The sequence below is a fragment of the Heterocephalus glaber genome, unplaced genomic scaffold, assembly GCF_053883595.1.
Source record: "Heterocephalus glaber isolate CG9 unplaced genomic scaffold, H.glaber_assembly_v1.0 deba00001509, whole genome shotgun sequence".
In the NCBI taxonomy this organism is placed as follows: domain Eukaryota; kingdom Metazoa; phylum Chordata; class Mammalia; order Rodentia; family Bathyergidae; genus Heterocephalus; species Heterocephalus glaber.
Genome location: NW_028258325.1, coordinates 12,682,114 through 12,707,152, shown reverse-complemented (window position 1 = coordinate 12,707,152; position 25,039 = coordinate 12,682,114). Strand labels below are relative to the sequence as shown.

General features: G+C 34.2%; 1 protein-coding gene across 12 annotated transcripts in view; it reads left to right on the top strand.

The window, feature by feature from the left end:
• The window catches only part of Lcorl (ligand dependent nuclear receptor corepressor like), a 199,435-nt gene that overhangs the window by 46,837 nt on the left and 127,559 nt on the right, over positions 1-25,039 (top strand). For 11 of the 12 annotated variants that reach the window (XM_021260232.2, XM_021260234.2, XM_021260238.2 and 8 more), the window contains exon 2: positions 9,002-9,067. In XM_021260232.2, coding sequence (XP_021115891.2) covers positions 9,002-9,067 — 66 coding nt within the window. Of the gene's footprint in view, positions 1-1,367; positions 6,198-9,001; positions 9,068-25,039 lie in introns of those variants that run through there. The other variant, XM_087187815.1, reaches the window with a different exon arrangement.

The following is a 25,039-nucleotide window of genomic DNA, read 5'->3' as shown; positions in this document are numbered from 1 at the left end:
AGTTTTCTATTGAGTTAGCTGCCTCTACCCCTTGGACGTGGCACAGCTAGCTGGCTTACGGACTCCATGTTCACACAAGGTCATTCCTTGTAGCAGTATTTTGGGCCAACAAGAAGGATCTTCATTCCCATATGGTCTCCTTCCAGGTCCATGGTCCACCTCTTCCACTGAATGTGAGATGGTTTCACCCCTTAAAAATATGGCTACTTCTGCACAAACCAATGCTAAGTCTTTATAATGATCAGTAATTAATCATTCTATTCCCCCTTTGCATGCAACTGAAAAATGACAGGGTAGGGACAGAACAACGTGAACTCTGTACTGTTAGAATTATCATCCATTAAAAGAGCATTAGCTAATGGTCACTAAATTTACATATTAAGGAAATTATATATAGAATACTGCAAAAACACAGTAAAAAGACTGAAGTTTGCCCATTTCTGCTCAGGAAGTCCCTCTACTCCCAAGCTTCATAGTAAGTTGTCCTTTTGACTCCAAAATATACTGCTGCTATTACTGTTTCTCCTCCTTTTGATCTTCCTTTGGTTCTCCAGTGCCAGAACTTCCAGAGCCTTCCCTTTCAGAGCCATCTTTTTGTATGCCATTTCGAAGCGCTTCAGTGATGCCTGCTGGAAGGAAGATGCTGCCTGCCTGATGTTTTCTCCTGTTTCACTGTCTTTTCAAGCCAAGAGCTCCCTCATTTTAGAAATCTCTTCCTTTAGCTTGTTGCACTCATCAGCAGGCAGTTGGTCCTTGAACTCTTCCATCTTTGTTTCTCTGTCATGAATTATTCCTTTAGCCATATTAACTGCTTCAACTCGTTCCTTCTTTCACCGATCTTCCTCAGCATACTTCTCTACATTTTTAACCGTATTTTCTATATCATCTTTGCTTAAACCACCAGAAGACTGGATTACAATCTGCTGCTCACGTCCTGTACCCTTATCTTTGGCAGAAACATGTACAATCCCATTTGCATCAATGTCAAATGTAACTTTGATCTGAGGGACTCAACAAGGGGCTGGGGGAATGCCAACCAAAGTAAACTGCCCAAGAAGCTTGTTGTCTCCAGCCATCTCTCTCTCTCACCTTGTTGTGTCTACTTTTTAATTGGGTTGTCTATTAATGAGCTGTAAGAGTTCTTTATATATTCTGTTCATAGGTTATATGCATTGTAAATATGGTCTGTTTAAGGACTACTTTTCATTTTAATGATGTCATTTAAAGTTCTAAACTTTGATGGAATCTCATTTATCAGTTTTTTTCTTTTATACATCATGTTTTTTTTATCCTAGGAAGTTCTTGCCTACCTTAAATTCATAAACATTTTGCCTTATAATTTCTTCTTTATTATTTAGGTTCATAGATCCTTTCAAGTTATTTTTATGTATGAAAATAAAGAGTTGAGATTAATTTTTTATATACGGATACCAGGTGTTCTAGTGCCATTTGCTGAAAACACTTATCTTTTCCTCTGCTCTTGAATTGAGTTTATATTCTATAAAATGTTAATGTTAAATAATCTTTCAAAACTCAGTGGACCATATATGTGTGGTTCTATTTCTAGATTCTCTGTTTTATTCCAATGATCTATATGTCTTTCCTTACACCAACACTGCCTTGATTACTGTAACTTTAGAGGAAGTCTTAAAATTAGGTACTAAACATCTTCCAACACTTTTTTTTTCTTTTTCTTTTTACTTTTCTAGGTCCTTTGTACTCCTACATAACTTTTAAATTTCAATATCCAATTCTTCATTTATAGCAAGTATACATAGACCTGAATTTTTACATATACCTTGTGTTTTAATCCTGCTAAATTCAAATACAAGTTCTAGGGGCTCCTAGAGATTTCTTAGTATTTTCTCTGTAGATGATCATTTCATCCACATATAAAGATTTTGCTTCTACTTTGCCAATCCTATCCTAATTGTGTCATTTTATTGCCAGACTATTTTGGTTTAGGGCTGTGTTTCAAAGTTTAATGGACAGATGAAGAGTAGGCATATCTGCCCTTGTTCCCCACCTTAAGGAGAAAGCATTGTATCTTCTCCATTTATATAAGGCATTTTTGCTGGAAGTATGGAGTACATGTCTTTAATCTGTTGAGAAGCTTCTGTTCTACTTCTAGTCTCCTGACAGCTTTTACCATGAACAGCTGTAGAATTTAGTCCAATACTTTTTCTCCAACTAGTGACAGGATCATATGGCTTTTTCCTTTCCTCTGTTAAAATGATGACTTTTAGGGGTGGATCTTCCAGTGCTGAACCAACACTGCCATCCCTATAACAAAACCACTTTCTACATCCTGCCAGATCTGACTTCTAATTGTTTTGTTAAACAAATTTCTATCTATGTTCATACTTTTTTCTTTTATTATCTTTATCCAATTTTAACATTATCACAATGTTGATTTCCTAAAATGGGGGGAAAAGTGTTCCTTCTTTTTTCTGCTTTAAATGTTTGATATAATTCATCAGTTAAATTGTATATGAGCCTGTTGTTGTCATATGGGTAGATTTTCAAGCTAGGAATATACTTTCTTTAATAGGTGCTATTCAAATTTTATATTTCCTCCAGAGTCAGTTTCATTAGTTTGTCTTCCAAGGTACTTCTTAGAAGTTGTCAAATTTATTTCAAAAAGGATTTTTGTAATATGCTTTCTGTATCCTTTTAAATTCTGTAGAATCTATGGTAAAGTCCTCTAAATTTTGATATTATAATTTTAAAAATGTATAATTGGTACTGTGTAATAGGAAGGGAAGGTCTGTAGGAGTAGGGGAAGTGGGAGGGGTAGGGGAAAGGAAAGAAGGGAAAAGAAAAAATATGAGAAAAGGAAAAAAACTGGAAACAAAGTCTTTGCAAGTAGAGAAGGGTGCAGGGGGTGAAGGGAGAGCAGGGAAGGGAAAAAATAAGAATCAAGATACATCATGTAAAGGTACAAGATCCCAATGATGAATGTAACTATTTTGTATCTAAAATGTATCAATAAACTTAATGGGAAGAAAAAGGATATAACTTAATAAATCAATAGTGACAAATGAAAATACTAAAAAGTTCTTTAACCCAAAAGAATGCTGCAAGATAGGGGAATGGGGACGAACTTAGATAATAAAATAGAGCGCAAATAAAAAGATGGTAGATGTAAACCTAATAATATCACTAGTTACCTTACACTTTACTGAGCCAGTAACACTGCAACTAAAAGTTTTTCCGCCTGGGTTAACCATGAAAAGAATAGAAATGGGACTCATAATTTTTGTTTTGATAGAAGAGGAACAAAATAGAATGATAAATTAGTCAACTCTAAAGTTTGCAAAGAAGGAGAAAAAAATACAAGTGGAAGATTTAATCCCAATTGTATTAGTAACTATTAAATTTAAATTATTAAATTCTGACATACATGTTTGTAGATTTAAAAAACCTTTTATGCTGTTCAATAAGACAGAAAAGTTATAAAGAAATAATTGAAGGCCGGGATTTAGCTCAGTGGTTTTGCTGCCTATTGTGCAAGCACAAGGACCCAAGTTTAATTCCCAGCACCAAAAAAAAGAAATAATTGAAGAAAGTACATAATGGAAAAAATAATTAAAATGTTCTATAGCCATATAATGTGAAACCATATGGTCTAATACCAAAATCATTGCTTAAGATAGAGCAGGTCACTTTATAATTATAAAAGATTTTACCTGCCAGAAAAATATAACAGTTATGAAATTATAATCATTAATAGCATAGTCTCAAACCATATAAAGCAAAAATTCTCAAAACTAAAATGAGGCAAAAGCACAATTTAATGGAAAGTTTTATTACTTTCTCAACAATTGATAGACATTTTTTAAAGCACAACTAACATGTTATTGTAATGAACCAATATAGAGTACTATGTATGTATTTAGCAATTTCAGGATACATATTCTTTTTAAGCATATATAGAGAATTTTCAAAACTTTGTCCATATTGGCCATAACAATCTCAGAAAATTTCGGAAGACTGATTGTATTGGACATTTTCTTTGACTACAATGCAGTTAAGTTAAAAATCTATTTTAAGGGGGGGATAAACTATCTTTTTGTATTTGAAAGTTACAAAATAGGCTCCTTAAAACCCATGGTCAGAATAGAAGTCATACTGGAAACTAAGAAATATTTTGAATGGTAAAGAAAATGATGTATCAGAAGTTGTAGTGTGCAACTTACAGGAGTACTCCTTAGAAATGTATAGCTTTAAGTGTAAATGTTAGAAAAGAAGAAAAGCTCAGTGTTAGTGTGGTACACTATCATCTCCAGAATTAGAAAAATAAGAACAGAGCATAGCAGGAGTAGAAACTATATAATAAGAAAACATACCAATAGAGAAAATCAAGAAATCAAAGGGAATTCCTTTAAAATACTGTACTGAAAACAAAATTGAGAAACTTCTAATGAGCTTTATTGGGGGAACAAAAAGAGAACAAATGAATAATGAAAAACAGATTGTGAATGCTGTTGACATCGGATAAAAGCATATAATAAAAATTATGCAAATAAATTGAAAAATATAATTGAATGAACAGGTTCTTAGAAAAATATAACTAATATAAGAAATGGAATACTTTAGTAATTCTGTGACAGTTAAAATAAATTTGATTAGTAGTAGACATTTCAGAAGACCCTGCAGTGAGCTGCTTGCATTTCTCAAACATGCTCAAGTAAAAAATTGTACATTTTACAATTTTTTTCTAGAGAGTAGAAAAAAAGAGAACATTGCCTCTCAAGAAGGTGCCACACATTGCTATCAAAACTTAACGTGTACATGAGAAATTTTTTTACTGTCCATTTTCAATGATGAACACAGATGCAGAGATTTTAAAGAAAATATTGAGACAATAAACCCAGCAAACCTGTAAGAATACCACATGATAATGGGTTTTCCTAAGAATGGAAAGTTATTTTAACATTAGCTGTCCAGCAGTGAAAGTCACCATATTAAGAGATTTAAAAAGAAAAACACTGTGATTATTGTAGTAGATTTCAGAATAAATTAAATAAAATTCAGCATCCATTCATGGTTTAAAAATATGCCAGGCAAGCTAGATATAAAAGAAGTTTTTTAATGTGATAAGAAGTATTTATTTTTAAAGAATACAAGAAATATTGTACATAATATTGACACTTTGAATGCTTTCCTACTTAGACTAAATATAATTCAAGGCTGCCCATTATCACCACTCCTTTTTAACTTCATAATGGAGGTCCACCAAGGGAGTAAGATAAGAAGAAAAAAGAAAACAAGTATTAGAGAAAGAAGAAAATAGAATTACCTGTAGAGAATATGTATATATAAATACAGAATCTCCAGGAACCTACAGGTAGATTATGATTAGAGTTACTAGATACAAAGTCAATACACAGACCAACTGCATTTCTGAAAATCTACAAGAAACAAAATTTTTAACTAAAGATACCACTTGAAATTCTCTTTGGAGGAATTAAGAAACACAGTGCATGGTGTGATTTAAAAATATGCAGGGATTGCTGCTGCAGAATCCCATCCAACAGAAAGGCATGAATCTTCAATACGAAGAGCAAGAAGTAGTAAACCTCAGTAACAGTATGTGACAAGTTTCAACTTGTTCAGCCTGTCATTCACTTGTGAGCTACGGATGTGAGAAGGTGTATTTTAAAGTATGCCATAAATCATGGATCATGAACAGAGCATTTTATTGAAGCTGCACAGTTGTGCCATTTCAGATTCTATTTTTCTAAGAAATATCTTCATGGGAGATGAAACTTGAGTCTGTGGTTATGATCTTGAGCTATAATTGAGTTCTCAATGGAAAGCACCCAGTTCTCATGATGTAAAAAAAAAAGCCTGTCAAACAAGATCTAAAATCAAGGTGAATTAATGGAATCATTTGAGCTGGTTTTATCCAGAAACACAACAGACAACTCTGAATATTATAAGGGCTTATTATTTAAGAAATGATAGATATATATAGATATATATATAGATATATCTATATATATAGAAAATGGCCTGAGAAATGGGCAAATGGTTTCATCCTTCATTGTGCCTATGATCTGTGTCACACATTGCTTCCAGTATGCAGATTTTTGTCAAATAAAAACATTGTGGTGTTTTCTTATCCATCCTATCCATCAGATGTGGCACCATGGATTCCTGGCTCTTACCCAGAGTAAAAATGACCACGAAAGGTAAATGTTTTGAATGGATTCAGGACATTGAGGCAGGCATGACAGTGCAACTAATGAAAGAGGACTTCCAGAACTGCTTAAGAAAGTGACAAGAATGATTGGATAAGTGTACTTGAAGCAGGGGGGAATATTTTGAGGGTAATTAATGGCAGTGTGTGCTTTATTGTAATTATTTTTTTTAAAAACATTCACTATATTTTTCAGTCACACTTCATAGAGCAGAAGTATAGCTGTTTGCTTTTTCCTCATCAGGCTTAAATCCAGGAGATGTGAATTGTTTTACTTCACTGGCCTTATACAGGGAGAGGCATACATTTTGTCCAGTATACTACAGACTAACATCCTAAAATAGTGATTTGCACTGTTTTTGAAATACATTGATCATAATAAAATAGAATTAGGATATTCTATTTAGGATATCCTATTCTAGGATAATAATAGAAGGAGAATTTGGGTTTATTATGTCTGAGTCTTTACCCAGTATGAAAGTCTTTTTTGTAGCATTCTAGTAGTAGTTTACTCACTTTACTACCTAAAATTTCTTTTCGTGGGAGCTAGTACTGAGACACAGTATCTTACAAATATTTTATGCAGTACTTATTTACCAAGTACCTTGATAACTATCTCACTTTGTCAAATCTAAGAGTTCATCAGTTGTAATACGCATCACTACTTCACGTTCTATTAAATGAAGAAATGTTGCTACTTTTTGACTATGACATATTGTAAGGCAAATCCTGAAGATATTAAGAAATTTTACAGATGTTAAATGTTTTTTAAAGCATCCTATAATTGCTTCTAATGATTTATTATTTAGAAATATCACTGAGGAAGTACTTTTTCTTTCATTTCTGGGGTCTGTCATTGGCATCTTTTAGTTTTTCCTCCCTAATCCATACATGCTTAAATTAGTTCCTTTTGTTGGTTTTATAATTATTTTGTCATCCGGTTCCCTCCACCTCCATCTTTGAACTTCATATAGTTTATTAAGCTCCTTAAAACTGAATATGATATAGACTTCAACAAAAGGAAAATTATAAAATCTTAAAACTACTATGTCTAGGAATTAGAATATAGAATAGTTGGTACATTGATGAACTAGGGTTTTGTTAACTTGACAAGATTTTCAATAATTTTGTCTTTAAAATTGAAAGCCGTCCATAGCAATGAAGAAATTTTTGTATTTGAATTTTTATGAGTGGGTTTAGGTTTTATATCATATTTTTCTCACCAGGAATTTCTCCCCTGGACACTTGGTTATTCTTGTAATTGAGGGTAAAGGTGCTATTTTTTTAAATTATTTTTTAAACAAATATAAATAGTATTCTAATACATGTCTTCCACAGGATTCTTCTCTATATGGGATTACTACATAAGAAATCTGGCCATAATGTAATCACTCATCACTTAACAGCAGAGATACATTCTGAGAAATGTATTGGGCATTTTCATTGTTTGTGGACACAGAGAGTGGACTTATTACAAATCTAGATGGTATGGCTTATGGCTCCATAGCCATAAACCTACCTGTACAATATGTTACTGTACTGAATATTTTAGGCATGTGTAACACGTTGGTAAATATTTATATGCCTAAACATATCAAAACATAGAAAAGGTACATACAGTAATAATACTAGTCTATAGACATTTTTCAGCTCTGTTAAAAAGTTGTGGGACAGCTATCTATGCAGTTAATTTACTGTATCATTATGTGGTACTTGACTGTATGTTAACCCAGGAGTATTTCTAATTAGCATAAGTGCTTGTTTTAGTGGTTGTTGTATTATTAGCTGTTATTGTGACAAAATGCCTGAGAATAACAAAGAAGAAAAGATTTATTTTGGATCAGTGTTTCAGAGGTTTCTGTTCATGATCACTTGGTTCTCTTGCTTCTGGGCCTGTGTTGAGATAGCACATCATAGTGCGGAGCATGTGGTGGAGCAGAGAGATTCACCTTTTGGCAGAGAGACAGAGATGATGCTAGAAAAGCGGAGGCCAGGGACAAGGTATAATTTCCAAAACCATACCCTCAGGACCCCACTCCCTTCAGTTAGGCCCCACCTCCTAATAGCCCATTCACCTGTTGTCTTACTTTGCGGTCACTGGAGCACAGTACTGGAGCACACCAGAATTTAAAGAAGGAGAGGTTTATTTTTGCTCATGTTTTTAGTCCATAGATGGCTGGCTCCAGGGCAGGGCAGTGGCAGAGGGGCACAATATAGTGTTGGAAAAGCTTCTCATATTATGGTGGCCTGGAAGCAGCGAGGGAGGGAGCTGAGAAGGGAAATAAACCTTTCCAGGTCATGCCGCCTGTGACATACCTCTTCTGACCAAGCCCCACCTCCTAACATCACATGTAGCTATAGTGTTCACAGGATTCAGTCGCCCTTCAGAAGCTCCACCTGAGAGCACATTAGACTTTTGGGGAAATCTAGATATGAACCATAACACCTCTGCACTGTGGTTAGTACTCTCATGATCCAGTCATGTTTCTAGGTCCCACTTCTGAATATTGCTGCACTGGAGATCAAACCTTTTATACTAGGGTCTTTTGGGGGCACTTCATAGCTACACTGTGACAGAAGTGAATATTTGTATTTGAACTTTTCTTTACAATCATGTAATTTCTGACAGTCATGTGATCGTTTCATTGTATGTATCTACTTCAGATTATTTAAACTATGAGAAAATAGCATTCATAATATGTTAATAATTAGTTGATACACAGTTTGTGGTATTTAGCTGTTGTCAAATGAAGCTTTTCCAGTAGTTAATCCTATTCTCTTTCTTTTAAAACATAGGTTTTGAGAGTATTTTAGAAGGGCTTTATGGACCACGGCTACGAAGAGACCTCAGTTTATTTGAAGGTAATTTTTAAACTTTTATTTTCATCATAACCTCCAGCTCCTTTTAACAAGTTAAAAATGATGAGTTCAAAGCCAGCCTGGACTACATAGTGAGACCCTCTCTCAAAAAAACAAACTAATAAATAAAACAAATGGCAGTTGCATTAACTAAATCAAATTAAATGAATCTTCAATCAGATATCTTATAAAAAAGCTGTGCCTTCAAATTTTTATTGTACTTAGTGACACACTCATGAATACTGGAAAGGGAGAATCTATGACTAAGTCAATTTATACATTGACTTTTTTGTTGTGTTTTTCTCAAGACATTTTTTTTCCTAATATCTGAAGAGCTGAAGTTGCTATAAAACATTTTTTGGATATTGGTTAAGGCAAGAGATTCCTTTTTTCTTGTTTTTACTGATGTTTTATAAAAGTCACTTGAGCTTGTAAGGACAACATATTTCTAATCTATATACTTAGCTCTTCAGTGGCATACTTTTTGAAAATGTGCAGAGCCTTTGTTACTGTTGATCAAGGGAGAAATGTCTTCAGTAGTAATTCTGGTACTAATGATGCTGACAATGACTAGTAACAGAAAAATAACTTTTTAAACTTAACAGGAATATACTGTATTTCTTATTGGGTGTGGCCTGCTTGAATTTTATTTTCAGCTCCTATAGTATCTAAAGAATAACCTTAAGCATTTATTCAGTCTAATGTTACCAATTTGTAAACCATGCTGATCACATTTTCTCATATGTGTCAAAAATTATGATTGTTTATTTCTATGTAATTTTATAAGATTTTCTTAATTCTTGTATAAATTTTAAAAATTCAGTACAATTTATTATTTTAGTATCAGATTATGTTCCCAAAGTGTTACATCATGCCTATGTTTCTTTATATGCTCACTATATTTTATTGTAACTTATTAGAAAAAAAATTTACCATATAATTGAAATTGATTATTTTTAATAATAAAAGCTTATGCTTTTCAAGCTGTTGTTGGGATAGTACAACTTAGGGCCCTTGTGTATTACCTGTACAGACTTCTAAAGGAAGCCTAAAAACATACATACTTGCACAGTAGTTTTAAGGATCTCAAGAAAATAATCAGATAAACATGCAGAAGATATATGTAAAGTTGCTCATTATAGTCCTAAAGTTGTTTCTGTTTCTTTTTTACTATTATATATTAAAAGTAGGAGACTTTAATAAATTATTTTATGTCCATAATTGAAATATATGCAGCCATTATTATGTAGTTCGTTAATGATATGCGAGAATTACTAGATTGGAGAAAAGAAAGTCACTGTGTACGTACTACTTATCCTATTTGTGTTAGAAAGAATAAAAGAAGTATATATGGGTTTTTTTCAAATAAAATCTTTTTTTTTTCTTAAGTTCTTTTATTGGTACATTTTAGGTATTCAGTTCATTTACATTTATCATTGGGTGTTTGTACCTGTACATAATGTATCACTGTAAATGTACCTGAAAGAAAAGACACTAAAATGCTCATGGTGGTTATATTTGAAGTATGCATTATGGATGATTTTAGTTTCGTTTTACATATGAATTTGTTTTTTTCTCAGTAGCAAACATACATAATTTTAAATACATGAAATCTTTTGAAAAAGCACACTTTGTGCTTTTCCCACTAAAACTCTTGGAATATTATAAAGGTCTGTGCTGAGTAAATTAAGATCCTTATGTATTCATCAAATTTCATTTTTTTACGGTAATACTGACTATATTATGTATATAATAAGAGAATAATGTGGCGTATCAGGTGAGCTTTACCCAACTTTATAAAATTATAGAAATATAAAGGAAATTTAATTTTATTGAAGTTTTCAAATTTATAATCATGTCATTTCACATACAGTCTTAAATTTTCTTAAACTATTTTGGGGGTGGGGATGGGGTCTTATATAGGGACAAAACAAGTTTTTCAGTCTTTCCCATCTAGTTTTTATAGCACCTGTGGGTTATTCTTGATGTATTGCCAGTGGCTTTAGGTCTTTGAGGTCTTTTAGCCTTGATAGGGACATGATATACAACTTCGTTTTCCTAGCAACTAGTCAGTGCTCAAATTTTTAAAATAACCCATTGAAGTTCTAGAGTTCTTGGTTGCTATGTGGCAATGTAGCTTCAGGCATGCAGCTGTAATTCCTCTTGCCCATGATATAGGTAGCCTGGAACTTGGGTTGCCACTCTGAGGAATATCAAGAGTTTTATGTTTATGTAACATTTATTATCACCTCCTCTTCCAAAAACTCTAGCATATAAATACTAGTAGATTTTGATCTGTAGTATAATTTCTAATACCATAGCTTAGCTGTTTTATTGTGTGCTTGGAAACATAGAGCACTAGGAGAAAACATTTTTGTAGATGTATCTGAAATTTTATATTATAATTAATTTATAGAATGAGTAATGCTAGTTTTTATTTTTGATTGAATTATTTCTAGTTACTGTATCTGATCAGTTTTACACTGCTACCTTGCATCCTGCTGATACCCTGAGATTTTAAGGTCCTCCTCTCTTGTGTATACATAAGTGCTTTGAGAGTGATCACGGTGGTATAAATAGTTATGAATCAATCTAGCTATGAATCAAGTTAGTTATGAATCAGGCATAGAGCTGAAGGTATGTTTATAAGATATCTATTCCAATCACCAATTTTTAGTTAGATGAATGATACATGTGCAGAACATGGTTTGAAGAAAAATGACACCAAAATGTGCCTCTTTCGGTATTTTATCGTTTTTATTGCTAAGGAGAGGTTTTTCTTCAATCTCTTAATTTTAGTCTTTTCTTATTTTAACATAGTTTTGCACTGAATTGTTTTTATTTAATATACTTATAAGCACTGCTAATTATAATTTTACTAGTTTCTCAGCTGAGGTTATAAATGAACAAAGGAAGAATTAAAGAATCAAAAATTTAACTCATGCATGTTTCTTCAGCCTGCCTTTCTTGCTTTTTTTCTTCCGTATTCAATTAGAAGTAACTGTTTAACTTAATTGCCTTCTGGTAATCCAAGTTAAAATTTGTGACATTTTAGTCTCTGGTTTCTCCCACTTTATTTATTTATATAGTTATATATGTTTGTGTACATTTTTATTTTCCTTCAGAAATTAGTTTATATATAAAGACAGAATGTGCTAAGGAAATAAGTGACCATATTTTACTTTCAGGTCATTCCTCTTCCTTCCCTCCCTCTTCCTTCCTCCTTGATTCCTTCCTTCCTTCTTTCTTTGCAGTGTTGGGGATTAAACTCAAGGCCTTGTACATGCTAGGCAAGTACTGTGCTACTGAACCCTGTAGATTATTATTTCTTTATATATGAGTATCATGTGTTCATTTTAGAAAATTAGAAAATACTGAAAGACTAGAAAGAGATAACCCCTAATCGGTGATCATCTCTGTTAACATTTCTTATAAATGTAAAACTTGTTTTGATATATGTAATCTTTCATTAAAATAGTGTACACTATATGCACCAGTATATATACTTTTTTCTTAACTGTGTTTCTACACACTAGCATGTCATTTGGGTATACTATATAAAGTTTTGGATCACCATTTTTAATGGCTGCACAAGATTTCATTGTGGAAATATTATAATTAGTTTATTTAGTACTCCATTGGTGTGTATGTCAATTTATTCTTTGAATTCAAATGTATCTTGTACTTTATATCCTCTTTTGTGCCCTTTACAGGAAGTTATAAATTAGCTGAACTATGGATTTCAAGCAGCCTCTTTTTACACATATGCCTACCATTACTTCATTGCTCTTTTTATCACAGCTGTTAAACAATTTTTTCTCCAGGTGTCCTAGGTAAATTCTTCCTCCCATTTCTTACTTTTTTGAATTAGGAAATGTTTTTTATCAAATTTGATGGCTAAGGAGTAATGATATTAATTGTATAATAATGAATATATATGTGTGTAAAGAAAAAGACAGCTACACTTTTTTTGAAGGAAAATTAGACTATTGCTATTGAAGTGTAGTGTCCCTTTTAAAAAAAAAATTGTGGAAGCTATCCTTGATAGACATCTGCAGATATCTGTAGCTATCTTGGATTTTTTTCTCATCATCTTCTATATAGCAGTGCTTTATTTGTTGTTACCTTTATTGAAAATTCCCATAAGTAAGAAGAAAATAAAAGATAGGTAATAGAAAACAGGGAGATAGATATTTTGCAAAAGGGAAGGAGATTAAGAGGTAGAAAGTGTGAGTAAGGGAGGAAGAGGGAATAAAGAATTTAGATGTGTCATGTACATGTACCAACTCCCCATGATGAATGTAATCATTATGTACTGCAAACATTTACTAATAAAAATAAAAAAATTTTTAAAAACCTGTAAGTATAGGTATATTACAGGTATGTCTCCCTATATAAAATTTGTATGTAAGAATCAAATGGATTAAAGTGTGTTTTTAGATATATCAATGGAAATCTGAGCTGTTACTTATAGCAACTCAGGAACAAAATAAGTTGGATATCAAAGGATTCTTGTATAGTACTATAAATTATTTTTAATTAGAAGTGTAATGTGTAGTATTTAGATAAATTTACATTAAACGGTTAGTTTACAAACCTACTACTGTTTTCTTATTAGAAAAACATATTTATTATATTATATCATTATTACCTTAAAAGTCAACTTTGGTATGTAGTATGTTATGTTGAAGACTTTTATATCATATGTACTAGTCTTTTGAGAGGCTTACATTCTGCTTTTTTAATTCAGCTCAGGACCACCTCCAAATTGAATGGTTTTGAAAGAGGTTTTAAGATATTGTTAATTTTTAATTTGTTGGAAACAAAATAGAAATCCTACTTTTCTGCCTTTGACCCATCTCATGATTCTTTAATCTTTTGAGGAGAGTAATAACTATTCCCTCTTCTGGAGTAAAGTCCCCAAAGAAGTGTGGAATGTTATAAACTTTTTAAATTTATGTATTCTGCAGAGAAGTTTCCAGCACTCTAGGCCTCTCTTCCTCCTCCATCTGCCTCAAGGGCACTTATCCTGCCATCATAGAACTTTTTAAGCAAAGATTTATTCATATTTTCTACTTAATCCTTTTTTGTGTCTTATTAGTAACCCTGTTTCTTCTCTTGGCAGGGAGGAGGAGTTTCTTAATTTTCTGATGTGAATTGATAATTGTATAATGAAACCCAGAGAAGATAGTGCTGTTTTATTGTTATGTAAACTATACCAATTCTTATCACATATATTAATATTGTGTGAGATAGAGACTTTATTCTGAGTGTGTTCATCATAGTCTTTATAATACTGAGATTGGAAAAACATACTAAATATCTGGCATTAGGGTATTGGTTAAATGAATTATAAAACTCTCTAAAGAACTCAACATATGTATTTAAGATTATTTACAAATGCAGTTGAGGGATGGCGGAGTGGTGAACAGCAGAGAAAGAGCATCTCTGAGATTTGGTGTCCTGACACTGAAATATAGCAGCTTGAGGAAAAGAACGAGGGAAGTGGGTCCCTGGAACCCAGGAAGGATCTGAGATGAGAACTGAAGCCTACAGGGAGAGTGGAGAGAGAGACTTTAACAAAGAGAAGGGCGGTAACAAGCAGCGCTCTCTCCCAGAGCCCTCCTCTCAGCAAGGAAATGGCGGGCCGAACCTGCAGACACATGATGACTGTTGGTGACCCCTCTAAAGGGAAATGCACCCATGGAACAGAGCAGTGGATGCACCAGACTGCAGTGGCTGGACAAGAAAAAGTTGACTGAACATCAACAACTTTTATTTAACTCATTTGATATCTCAAGTCTGAGGATAAACCACCACCCTGCAATCTGAAAAATGAGATGCCAGGGAACAGCAGTGTGGACCAGAGCAGCACAGCTGCAGGCATTCCCAGCCAGGGCTCCACCCCAACCTCAAAGCCTCAGGAACACCAGTCCAAGCCAAAGACCTGCCCAGAAAAGAGCTGTACAGGTGTGCAAGCTTCAGTCAGAGGCCCACCCCATAGCATTCATAAGTACGTACAGATCCTGGGGAGCAGTGGTGTGGACCAGAGTGCAGCTGCAGGCAGATCCCAGTCAGGGCTCTGCCTTGACCCCAGTGGCTTGGGCACACAGTCCAAAGGCAAGTGCCTGCCTGGAAAAGAGCTGCATAGGCACACAAGCAATAGCCCGAGGCTCGCCCTGATACCATTGGTAAGTGCTCGAGACCCTAGCCAGAAGCTTGCTCACAACAAGAACTGGAGTGCCCAGCCCCCAGCCAAATGCCCTCGCAGACAACAGGTACATAGGGGCCCTAGCCAGAGGCACACCTAGATACCATTCCAAGTATGCACAGGCCCCAGGCAGAAACCCGCCCAGACAACAGGTCAGCTCAGTGATCCAGAAGGCCACCATTCTGAACCAAGAATTAGTGTACTGGTGAGCAGCAGAGAAAAGGCCACTGGGTAGATTGCTGAGAATTGAAGACCACTAGGTGAGCAAAAAGTCGCCTCAACCTTTGTTGTAGGCTGCATCTGTTGAAATGAGAAGACACATAAACAAGTCTCAAAACCAGACTTCCAGATCACCTAAGGCAACCCCAAAGGGAAATGGGACAATCTGATACTCAACCTCTTGGACTCCCTGAACTGGCAACGAAAGAGGATCTGGAAAAAATAAAATCAGAAATAATTTCTCAGATAACAGTAGAGATTGTGCCCAGATAGGATTAATTAGAGTGCAAGACATGATTAATAAATCGAGAGTGGACACAGATAAAAAAATAGAGGAGCTGAAGAACATGATGGAATCCCAACACAGGAAACAAATGGAATGCATAAAACAAATGCAAACATTTCCAGGGGATTAAAAACTCCATTGAAAGTTTATGCAGCAGAATGAGCCAATCTGAGGACAGAATTTCTGACATAGAAGATACGATTACAATTAGTGATCAGCAAAAGAAAAATTTCTTTACAATAGTAAGGGAGCATGAGTAATCAATCCAGCAGCCGCTAGATGAAGCAGAGAATAATAACATAAGACTAACTGGAGTCAATGAAGAAACGGGAGACAGTGCAGATGACATAGAAAAACTGTTCCCAGAAGTGATGGAAGAAAACTTCCCAAGCAGGTGAAAAGAACTTGACATAGAGATGAGTGAGGCATATAGGACTTCAACTAGTGTTGATCAAAAAAATCTACACATAGGCATATAATAGTTAAGATTCCAGAAACCCAACAGAAGAACAACATTCTGCAAGCAGTTAGAGAAAAGAAACAAATCACATAGAAAGGAAAACCCATCAGAATCACAACAGACTTCTCAACAAAAACCCTCAAACCAAGAAGAGCTTGGAGCAACGTATTTCAAGCCCTAAAAGAAAACGACCTCCAGCTCAGATTGATGTACCCTGCAAAACTATCTTTCAAAATTGATGGAGAAATAAGATACTTTCATGACAGAGACCACCTTAGGAATTTCATGAATACCAAACAAGTACTCCAAAAAATTTTAAACCATATCCTAGGAAAAGACAATGAGGATTACAAACCCAGGAAGCCCACCAGAATGAATCCATGAGGCCCAACAAGAAATGAAATGCAAAGGGGGAGAATCCAACAACAAAAAAAAGTTATGACAAGCGTAAGTCAATATATATCAGTTATAACCATCAATGTTAATGGTCTCAGTTCACCAATCAAAAGAAATAGGCAGAATGGGTCAAGAAGCAACACCCAACAATATGCTTCATACAAGAAACACACTTAATTCAAAAAGAAACTCATAGACTGAAAGTTAAAGGGTAGAAAATAATACTCCATGCAACAGGAATCCCCCAAAAAAGCAAGAGTAGCTGTCTTCTTTGCAGATCAAGTGGATTTCAAACCAACACTGATTAAGAGAGACAAAGAATTACACTACATCCTTGTAAAGAGAACAATCCAAGAGGAAGAGATGACAGTTATGAATATATATGCACCAAACACTAGTGCGCCCAACTATGTAAAACAAATACTACCAGACATGGAAAATCAAATAGGCACTAATACAGTAGTAGTGAGGGACCTCAATACCCTACTGTCACAAATAAATAGATCAGTTAGACAAAAAATAAACAACGAAATACTAGAACTCAATCAAACTCTTGAACAAATGAACTTAACAGATGTTTACAGAGTTTTCCACCCCACAAAATCAGAGCACACATTCTTTTCAGCTGCACAGGGGCTGTTCTTGAAAATAGACAACAACGTACTCTCTCATAGAACATGTTTAAGTGCAGAGGAATTGAAGTTATCCCCTGTATATTATCAGACCATAGTATGATGAAATTGGAGATCAATAGCAAAAGAAACCACAAGAATTTCATAAACACGTGGAAATTAAACAACACACTTCTGAATAACCAATGAGTCACAGTAGAAATTAAAGCAGAAATCAGACAGTTCCTACAATTAAATGACAATGACAGTACAACATATCTTAATCTATGAGACACAATGACAGCAGTCTTACACTTGTATTATGAAAGTAGAATGAGCTCAGTTAACCTGAAGCTGAACCTCAAGCTTCTAGAAAAAAGAGCAGGATAAACCCAAGGCTCATACAAGGGAGGAAATAAATTATAAAGATCAGAGCAGAAATCAGTGCAATGGAGACTAAGAGATTGATACAAAACAAATCAATGAAGCCAAGAGTTGGTTCTTTGAAAGAATAAACAAAATTGACACACACTTAGCCAACCATATCAAAAAATGGGAAAAAAAAAAAAAAAAAAAAGGCCCAACCTGTGCAATTAGAAATGAAAAGGGTGAAGTAACAATGGACCCAGCAGGGCCGGGTATTTAGCTCAGTGGTTTTGCCACCTGCTGCACAATCGCAAGGACCCAAGTTCGATCTCTGGTACCCCCCCCCAAAAAAATGGACCCAGCAGAAATCCAGAAGAGCATCAAGAACCTATATGCCAAAAAGATGGAAAATACAGAAGAAATGGACAGATTCCTAGATACATATGAATTACCAAAGTTGAACGAAGAAGACCTAAAATTTCTAAACAACCCAATATCAATTAATGAAATTGAAACATAATTAAAAACTTACTAAGAAAAGGTTGGGTCCTGATGGCTTCACTGGTGAATTCTACAAGACATTTAGAGAGGAACTGCCACTGCTGTTTAAACTCTTCAATGAAATTGAAAGGGAAGCAATACTCCCAGATTCTTTCCTGGAAGCAAGCATCACCTTGATCCCCAAAGCAGAGAAAGACCCAACCTAAAAAGAACTATAGGCCAATCTCACTAATGAACATAGATGCAAAAATCCTTAATAAGATACTGACAAATAGAATGTAGAAGATCATCAAGATCATACACGGCTGACCAAGGGAAATTCATCCCAGGGATGCAGGGACGATTCCACCTATGCAAAGCAATAAATGTAATACACTACATCAATAGACCCAAGGACAAAAATCGTATGATCATCTCAATAGCTGCCGAAAAAGCTTTTGACAAAATCCAACACACATTCATGATAAAAACCGTACAAAATATTGGAATAGACAGTCTTCTACCTCAATCTGATAAAAGCCAACAGCCAGTATCATACTAAATGATCAAAAACTGAAATCCTTCACAATAAAATCAGAAACAAGACAAGGATGTCCACTATCACCACTCCTGTTCAACACAATTTTGGAAACAGCCACAGCAATTAGACAAGAGAAGTAAAAGGAATAAAGACAGGAAATGAAGAAGTCAAATTGTCATTATTTGCAGATGATATGATACTCTACATAGAAGACCCCAAGAAATCCAAAAGTCTTCTAGACTTTATAACCAAATTCAGTAAATAGCTGGGTAAAAGTTTACGCAAAAATCAATAGCTTTCCTCTACATGAACAGCAGACTCACTGAGAGAGAAATAGGGCAAACAATTTCTTTCACAATAGCATCCAAAAAACTGAAATATCTAGGAGTCATCCTAACAAAAGAAATCAAAGACCTCTACTCTGAAAATTATACCACTCTGAAAAAAGAGACTGAAGATGTTATCAGAAAATGGAAAGACATCCCTTGCTCCTGGGTAGGAAGAATCAGCATACTGAAAATGGCCATACTTCCAAAATTGCTATATAGATTCAATCAATCCCAATTGAAATCCTAGCAGCATACTTCACAGACCTTGAGAAAACAATCCAGAAATTCATTTGGAACAAGAAGAGACCTAGAATAGCAAAAGCAATACTAGGCAATAAAGACAAGGTAGGGGGTATCACATTCCCCTACTTGAAACTGTACTACAAAGCTACTGTGATAAAAACAGCATGGTACTGGCAAAGAAACAGACCTGAGGACCAGTGGAACAGATTAGAAAATGCAGAAACAACTCCAGACACACTCAGCCACCTTATCTTAGACAAAGGCGCCACTGGAAAGATAGCCTCAGTCGAGGAAAGAGAATAAATGGTGCTGGCAAATTGGGTTTCAACTTGCCAAAGACTGAAACTAGACCTATATCTCTCACTATGCACTAAACTAAAATCTAAGTGGATTAAAGATCTAAATATTAAAACAGAAACACTGAACCAGTTGCAACAGAGGTTAGTTAGAACTCTTGAAGACATTGGTGTAGGAAAATACTTTACGAACAAAACCTCAGTTGCCCGTGAACTAGCACAAACAATCCACAAGTGGGATCTCTTCTTACTAAAAACCTTCTGCACAGCAAGAGAAACCACTAGCAGTGTGAAGAGACAACCCACAATGTGGGAAAAAATTTTCACCAGCAGTCCCTCAGACAAACGTCTACTATCTCAAATCTATGAAGAACTTAAAAAGATCAGACCTCCCAAATTTAAAGACCCAATCCAAAAATGGGCATCTGAAATGAACAGACATTTCTCAAACAAAGAAGTAGAAATAGCAAATAAACATATGAAAAAATGTTCAACATCACTGATCTTTGGAGAGATACAGATGAAAACAAAGCTGAGATTCCACCTCATTCCAGAAAGAACGGCTGCTATCATGAAATCAGCCAGTAAAAAATGCTGGCAGGGCTGTGGTGAAAGAGGAACACTGCTCCCCTCCTGGTGGGCGTGTAGACTGGTGCAACCACTGTGGAAATCAGTATGGAAATACCTCAAAGAACTAGGACTGAGGGGCCGGGGATTTAGCTCAGTGGTTCTGCCTCCTGCCTTGCATGCGGAAGAATCCGAGTTCGATCCCTGGTACCAAAAAAAAAAAAAGAACGAGGACTGAAAGTCCCATTTGACCCAGCTATTTCCCTCCTGGGTATCTTCCCCAAAGAATTAAAAGAATCATACCACAGTGATATATGTGCACCCATGTTCATAGCAGCACAGTTTGTAATAGCTAAAACTTGGAAGCAGCCCAAATGCCCATCAACTGGAGGCTGAATGAAGAAAATGTAGGGTTCTTTTTTATAAAATGGAGTACTGCTCATCCATTATAAATGAGAAATTAGAGACATTTATAGCTAAATGGATGCACATTGAGGTGATACTCTTTAAGTGAAATAAATAGGACACACGTGTAAATACCAAATAGTTTCCCTAGTGTGAGAAACTGAACGTGTAAATAAGGACTAAAAGGTATAATAGATAATGTGAAATAGGAAGAAAAGGGGGGGAGTGGGAGGGGTAGAGGAAAAGAAAGAAGGGAATGGAATTAGTATGACAATTAAAAAATGGGAATAAGTCTTTGTAAATAGGGAGGGATGGAGATGTTGAAGGGAGGGCAGGGGAAAGGGGAAAAAATAAGAACCAGGAGAGATTATGTGAAGTTGTAAATCTCCAATGATGAATGTCATTAGATTGTATACCTAAAATGTACCAATAAAATTAATTTAAAAAAATAAAAAGAAATATCGTTGAGTATGACAAATAGTGTAATAAATAAGCCTAAGTGTACAATATGATCCTAATTTTAAAAATCAATATATTTGCACAGTTTTAAATTTACTGAAAAAATTGAGCAGAAAATGAAGTTCCCACATTCCTTGATTCCTCTGTATTAATGTCTTTTTCTGAACCAATATTTATGTATTTTTATAATGAAAGTCTCTAGTTTACATTAGATTCATTTGTTGTATATTTTGTAGTTTGAATTTTTCCAAATGCACAGTGTCATATATCCACCATTACAGCATCATACACAATGGCATTATTGCCCTAAAAATCTATACTTTACCTATTCACTCCTTCCCTTTTCCCTCATCCTTGGAAAACGCCGGATCTTTTACTGTTTCTGAAGTTTTACCTCTTCTAGAAGTCATATAGTTGGAATCATACAGTATTTAACATTTTCAGATTTACTTCTTTTACTTAGTAATATACACTTAATGGTTTTTGTCTTTTTACAGCTCAGTAACACTTTTTATTGCTGAAAATACTTACCTTGTGTAGATATACCAGTTTGCCTACCCATTCATCTACCGAAAGGTAACCTTGGTCACTTGCAAGTTTTGACAATTATGAATGAAGTTTCTATAAATATTCATATAAAAGTTTTTGGGTAGACAAAAGTTTTCAACTTATTTGCATTAACATCTGTGAACACCATTGCTGGAACATATAGAAAGATTAGGTTTGTTAGAAACTGCCAGACTGTGTTCAAAAGTAGCTGTACCAGTTTGCATTTCAGCAGTGAAGGAAAGCTCCTGTTGCTCCATGTCCTCACCATCATTTGATGATGTTAATGTTTTGGATTTTAATCATCCCCTTAGTTATGTAGTGGCATTTCATTATCTTAATTTGTAATTCCCTAATGACATTTGACATTGTGCATCTTTTCACATATATATATTTGCAATCTGTATATCTTCTTGGGTGAGATGTCTGGTCAGGCAGATTTTGGTATTTTGGATAATGATGTAATCAGAATGAGTAAGGCATTCTGTTTCTGTTTTGTTTTGTTGGGGGTTTTTTTGCTTAAATTCTTTTATTGGTACATTTTAGGTATATAATACATTTACATTTATCATTGGGTGCTTGTACCTGGTTTGGTTTTTTTTTTTTGCCTGTTTCTGTTTTTTGAAATACAGATTCTGTCAAAAAATCTATACATCAAGGAAAGAAAAACTTTCATTAATATTTTAATGATAAGTTTATGAGACATCATAAGATTAAGATGTTACCTTTGGCCTCTACAGTTACAAGAGGTGCACTTACAAAGTGGTGGCCATTCACCTCCAGACATTTAATTAGTACTACAAACTGCTGAAGAGTGTATACATTTTTTTTTTTTTTGCAGATTCTAATTTAAATAAAATCTCTTTTTCGGAAGATATTTTTTCTTTTCTTTTTTTTAAGTCCTATTTATCTCTTTCCTTTTGTGAGATTTGGTAGCTTATGTCGTGTGAGGAAGTGGTCCATTTTACATAAAGTTATCAAATTTATGGACACAATTATTCACAATAAAAAAGAATAACTTTTAATGTCCACAGGATCATTTTGTGTTTTTTCTTTTCTTTTTTTCCTAATTAAGCCTGGCCAAATATTTATCAGTTTTACTTATGTTTCCAAACATCTTATTTTTTAATAAAAGGGCTAGAATATAAGGAGGATATATAACAGACACTAGTCATTATCTCTGGATGATGAGATTGTGAATAGCTTTTCCCTTTTTCCTTTTCAATATAGTTAATATGTTTTCAATATAGTTAATGTGAAAAATTATTTTGAATTACATTGTCTATTGTTGAACATCTTTCTCCCAAATCAACATACTTACTACCAGTATTCCATGATCTTCATGAAGAATCTAGCTTAATATTCTTTTTCATCTTTCATTGGAATTATCCTTGAAAACTGTAAATTTATGGCCTATGCATAAAGGATACTAAAAAAAAATTCCAAAACAGATTATTTAGAAGAAAAATGCAAAGGATACCTTTTGGAATTAAGTGTTTATACATTTTTATTTAATTTTACTACAGTTTAAGATGCAGTTATTATCCTCATTTTACAAATGAGGATAATGAAACCAAGGAAATTCCTGAGGCCACATATAGTATGTAGAAAAGCCCATGCTTCAGTACCAAGATTCTTAGATTTTAGTCTGTTAACTTTGAGTTAGATTACATAACTTTGATTGGAGCCATGTTTTAACTACAAGAGTGTATAGCTATGATGGAAAGATTGACCTTTGTCAGTCATCTACAATCAGCTTTCATTATGGCATTGTCTTTTTATTAGGCTATTTCTAGGTACATTATTTAACCCTTTTTGAGCTTATACATAATGACATGCATTAACATTTTTTTAAAAGAAAGATAACTTGTTTTAGAGATAAATACTTGATTCATTGTCACTTTTTTTGCGAACTAAAATGTATATTTTTAATTACATGCAAAGATAATTTGAAAAGAGGAGAAATCTGGTCTATCGGTTTTTCAAAATCTAATTTCCCATATAGGAAAAAAGTGTCCTGCCATCATTTATTTGGACTTAAAAAGCAAAAATTTCTGTAGAAGGAGTAATGTATTTATTAAATATTTGTAAGTAAAGCTATACATTTTTTTAACTGAATAGAATTTAACAGCCTCTATTCAGTTGATTATTCAGTGCCATTTATTTATGTAGGTATTTATTTTATGTTCTGTTGAAGAACTTTTACTGAAATTACTAAGTGACATAATCTCAGTGTCCCTTGATCTTTATCTTTTAACTAGTAATTATCTTAATTGATCTAAAATTGCTGTCCTGTGTGTCAACATACTTATCACTGAAACATAACTAAACTTTACAACAAAATTTTAAAACATCCCTTCCTCACATCTGCCAGGTATTTTTCAAAAATTTCAACTCTGTGTTTCTTTCACTAGGCCATGATTTTAAAAAAACAGTAAGATTTTCTTAACCTATCAAAATTGTCTTGGCATATGAGTCATGTTTTTGCTACATTGGTGCATAAGAACTCTAAAATCTGTGTCATACTTACTGGTGATCATAGTCAGCTGATCTTTAGACTATGGATAGGGTTCATATCTTCCCCACGTGATTATAGGTTCCAGACTGAAGGAGTCCTGGCTATCTGGAACAAGTTCTCATGTTAAGTGGTGGAAGAAAAAGAGAATTGGGGGAAATATGCCCTTCCTGTTAAAGCCTCAGCTTGTATGGTACACTATCACTTCTCTTTCATTCCTTCCATTGGTCAGAGAGCTTCACTTTTCTAGTAATAGACACTTCCTGCATTCCAAGTTCCTGTATTCCAAGAATCTGTATGTGTGATTCTATTCCATCAAGGGTATAAAAGGTTCAAAACAACATATACCCACAGAGGTACAGTTCTAGAAGGACTTGTTTTTTAATTGTATAGATTACTTAAAATTTGATTTGTGAAGTTGTTTATAGGAAAGTTACCAATTCTTATGAGCAGATATTCCATTAAAATTATATCTTCTGCAAATTAATCTTATTAAAAACATGTACAAATACAGGGTTAAAAAATAATGACTGGTAATTCTACCTTGTTAATACCTAGCCTATGCATTATGGTCTGGTTTGGTTTTATGGTACTGGAGATTGAATCAAAAGCTTTTCTGTTGGCCTATATTCTCAGCCCTTTTATATATTTTACTTTGAGACAGCATCTTGATAAGTTGCTAAGTTGGTCAAGCTGGGGTCAAACTTTGATCCTCCTGCCTCAGCCTCCCAGAGTGCTGGGATTACAGACACAGGCCACCATGCTCAGCTACACTATATTTTGTAGTTTATAACATATTTTCATATTTTTTCATTAGATGTACAATAAGTTATGTGATGTGGCCCTCATTTTACACATAAGGCTATTAAAACAAAAACTATTGTGGCTTAAAAATTGTTTCAACTGCATAGAAGTGTGTTTCTGTTCCAGATTTTCAAAGACTTCAGATCTGGTTCTCTTTCCATTAACCTGTCCTGGATCTGTTCCCTCTTCTGCCCTTTCCAGATTAACGTAAATATCATTAATATTTGTATACCATTGCTAA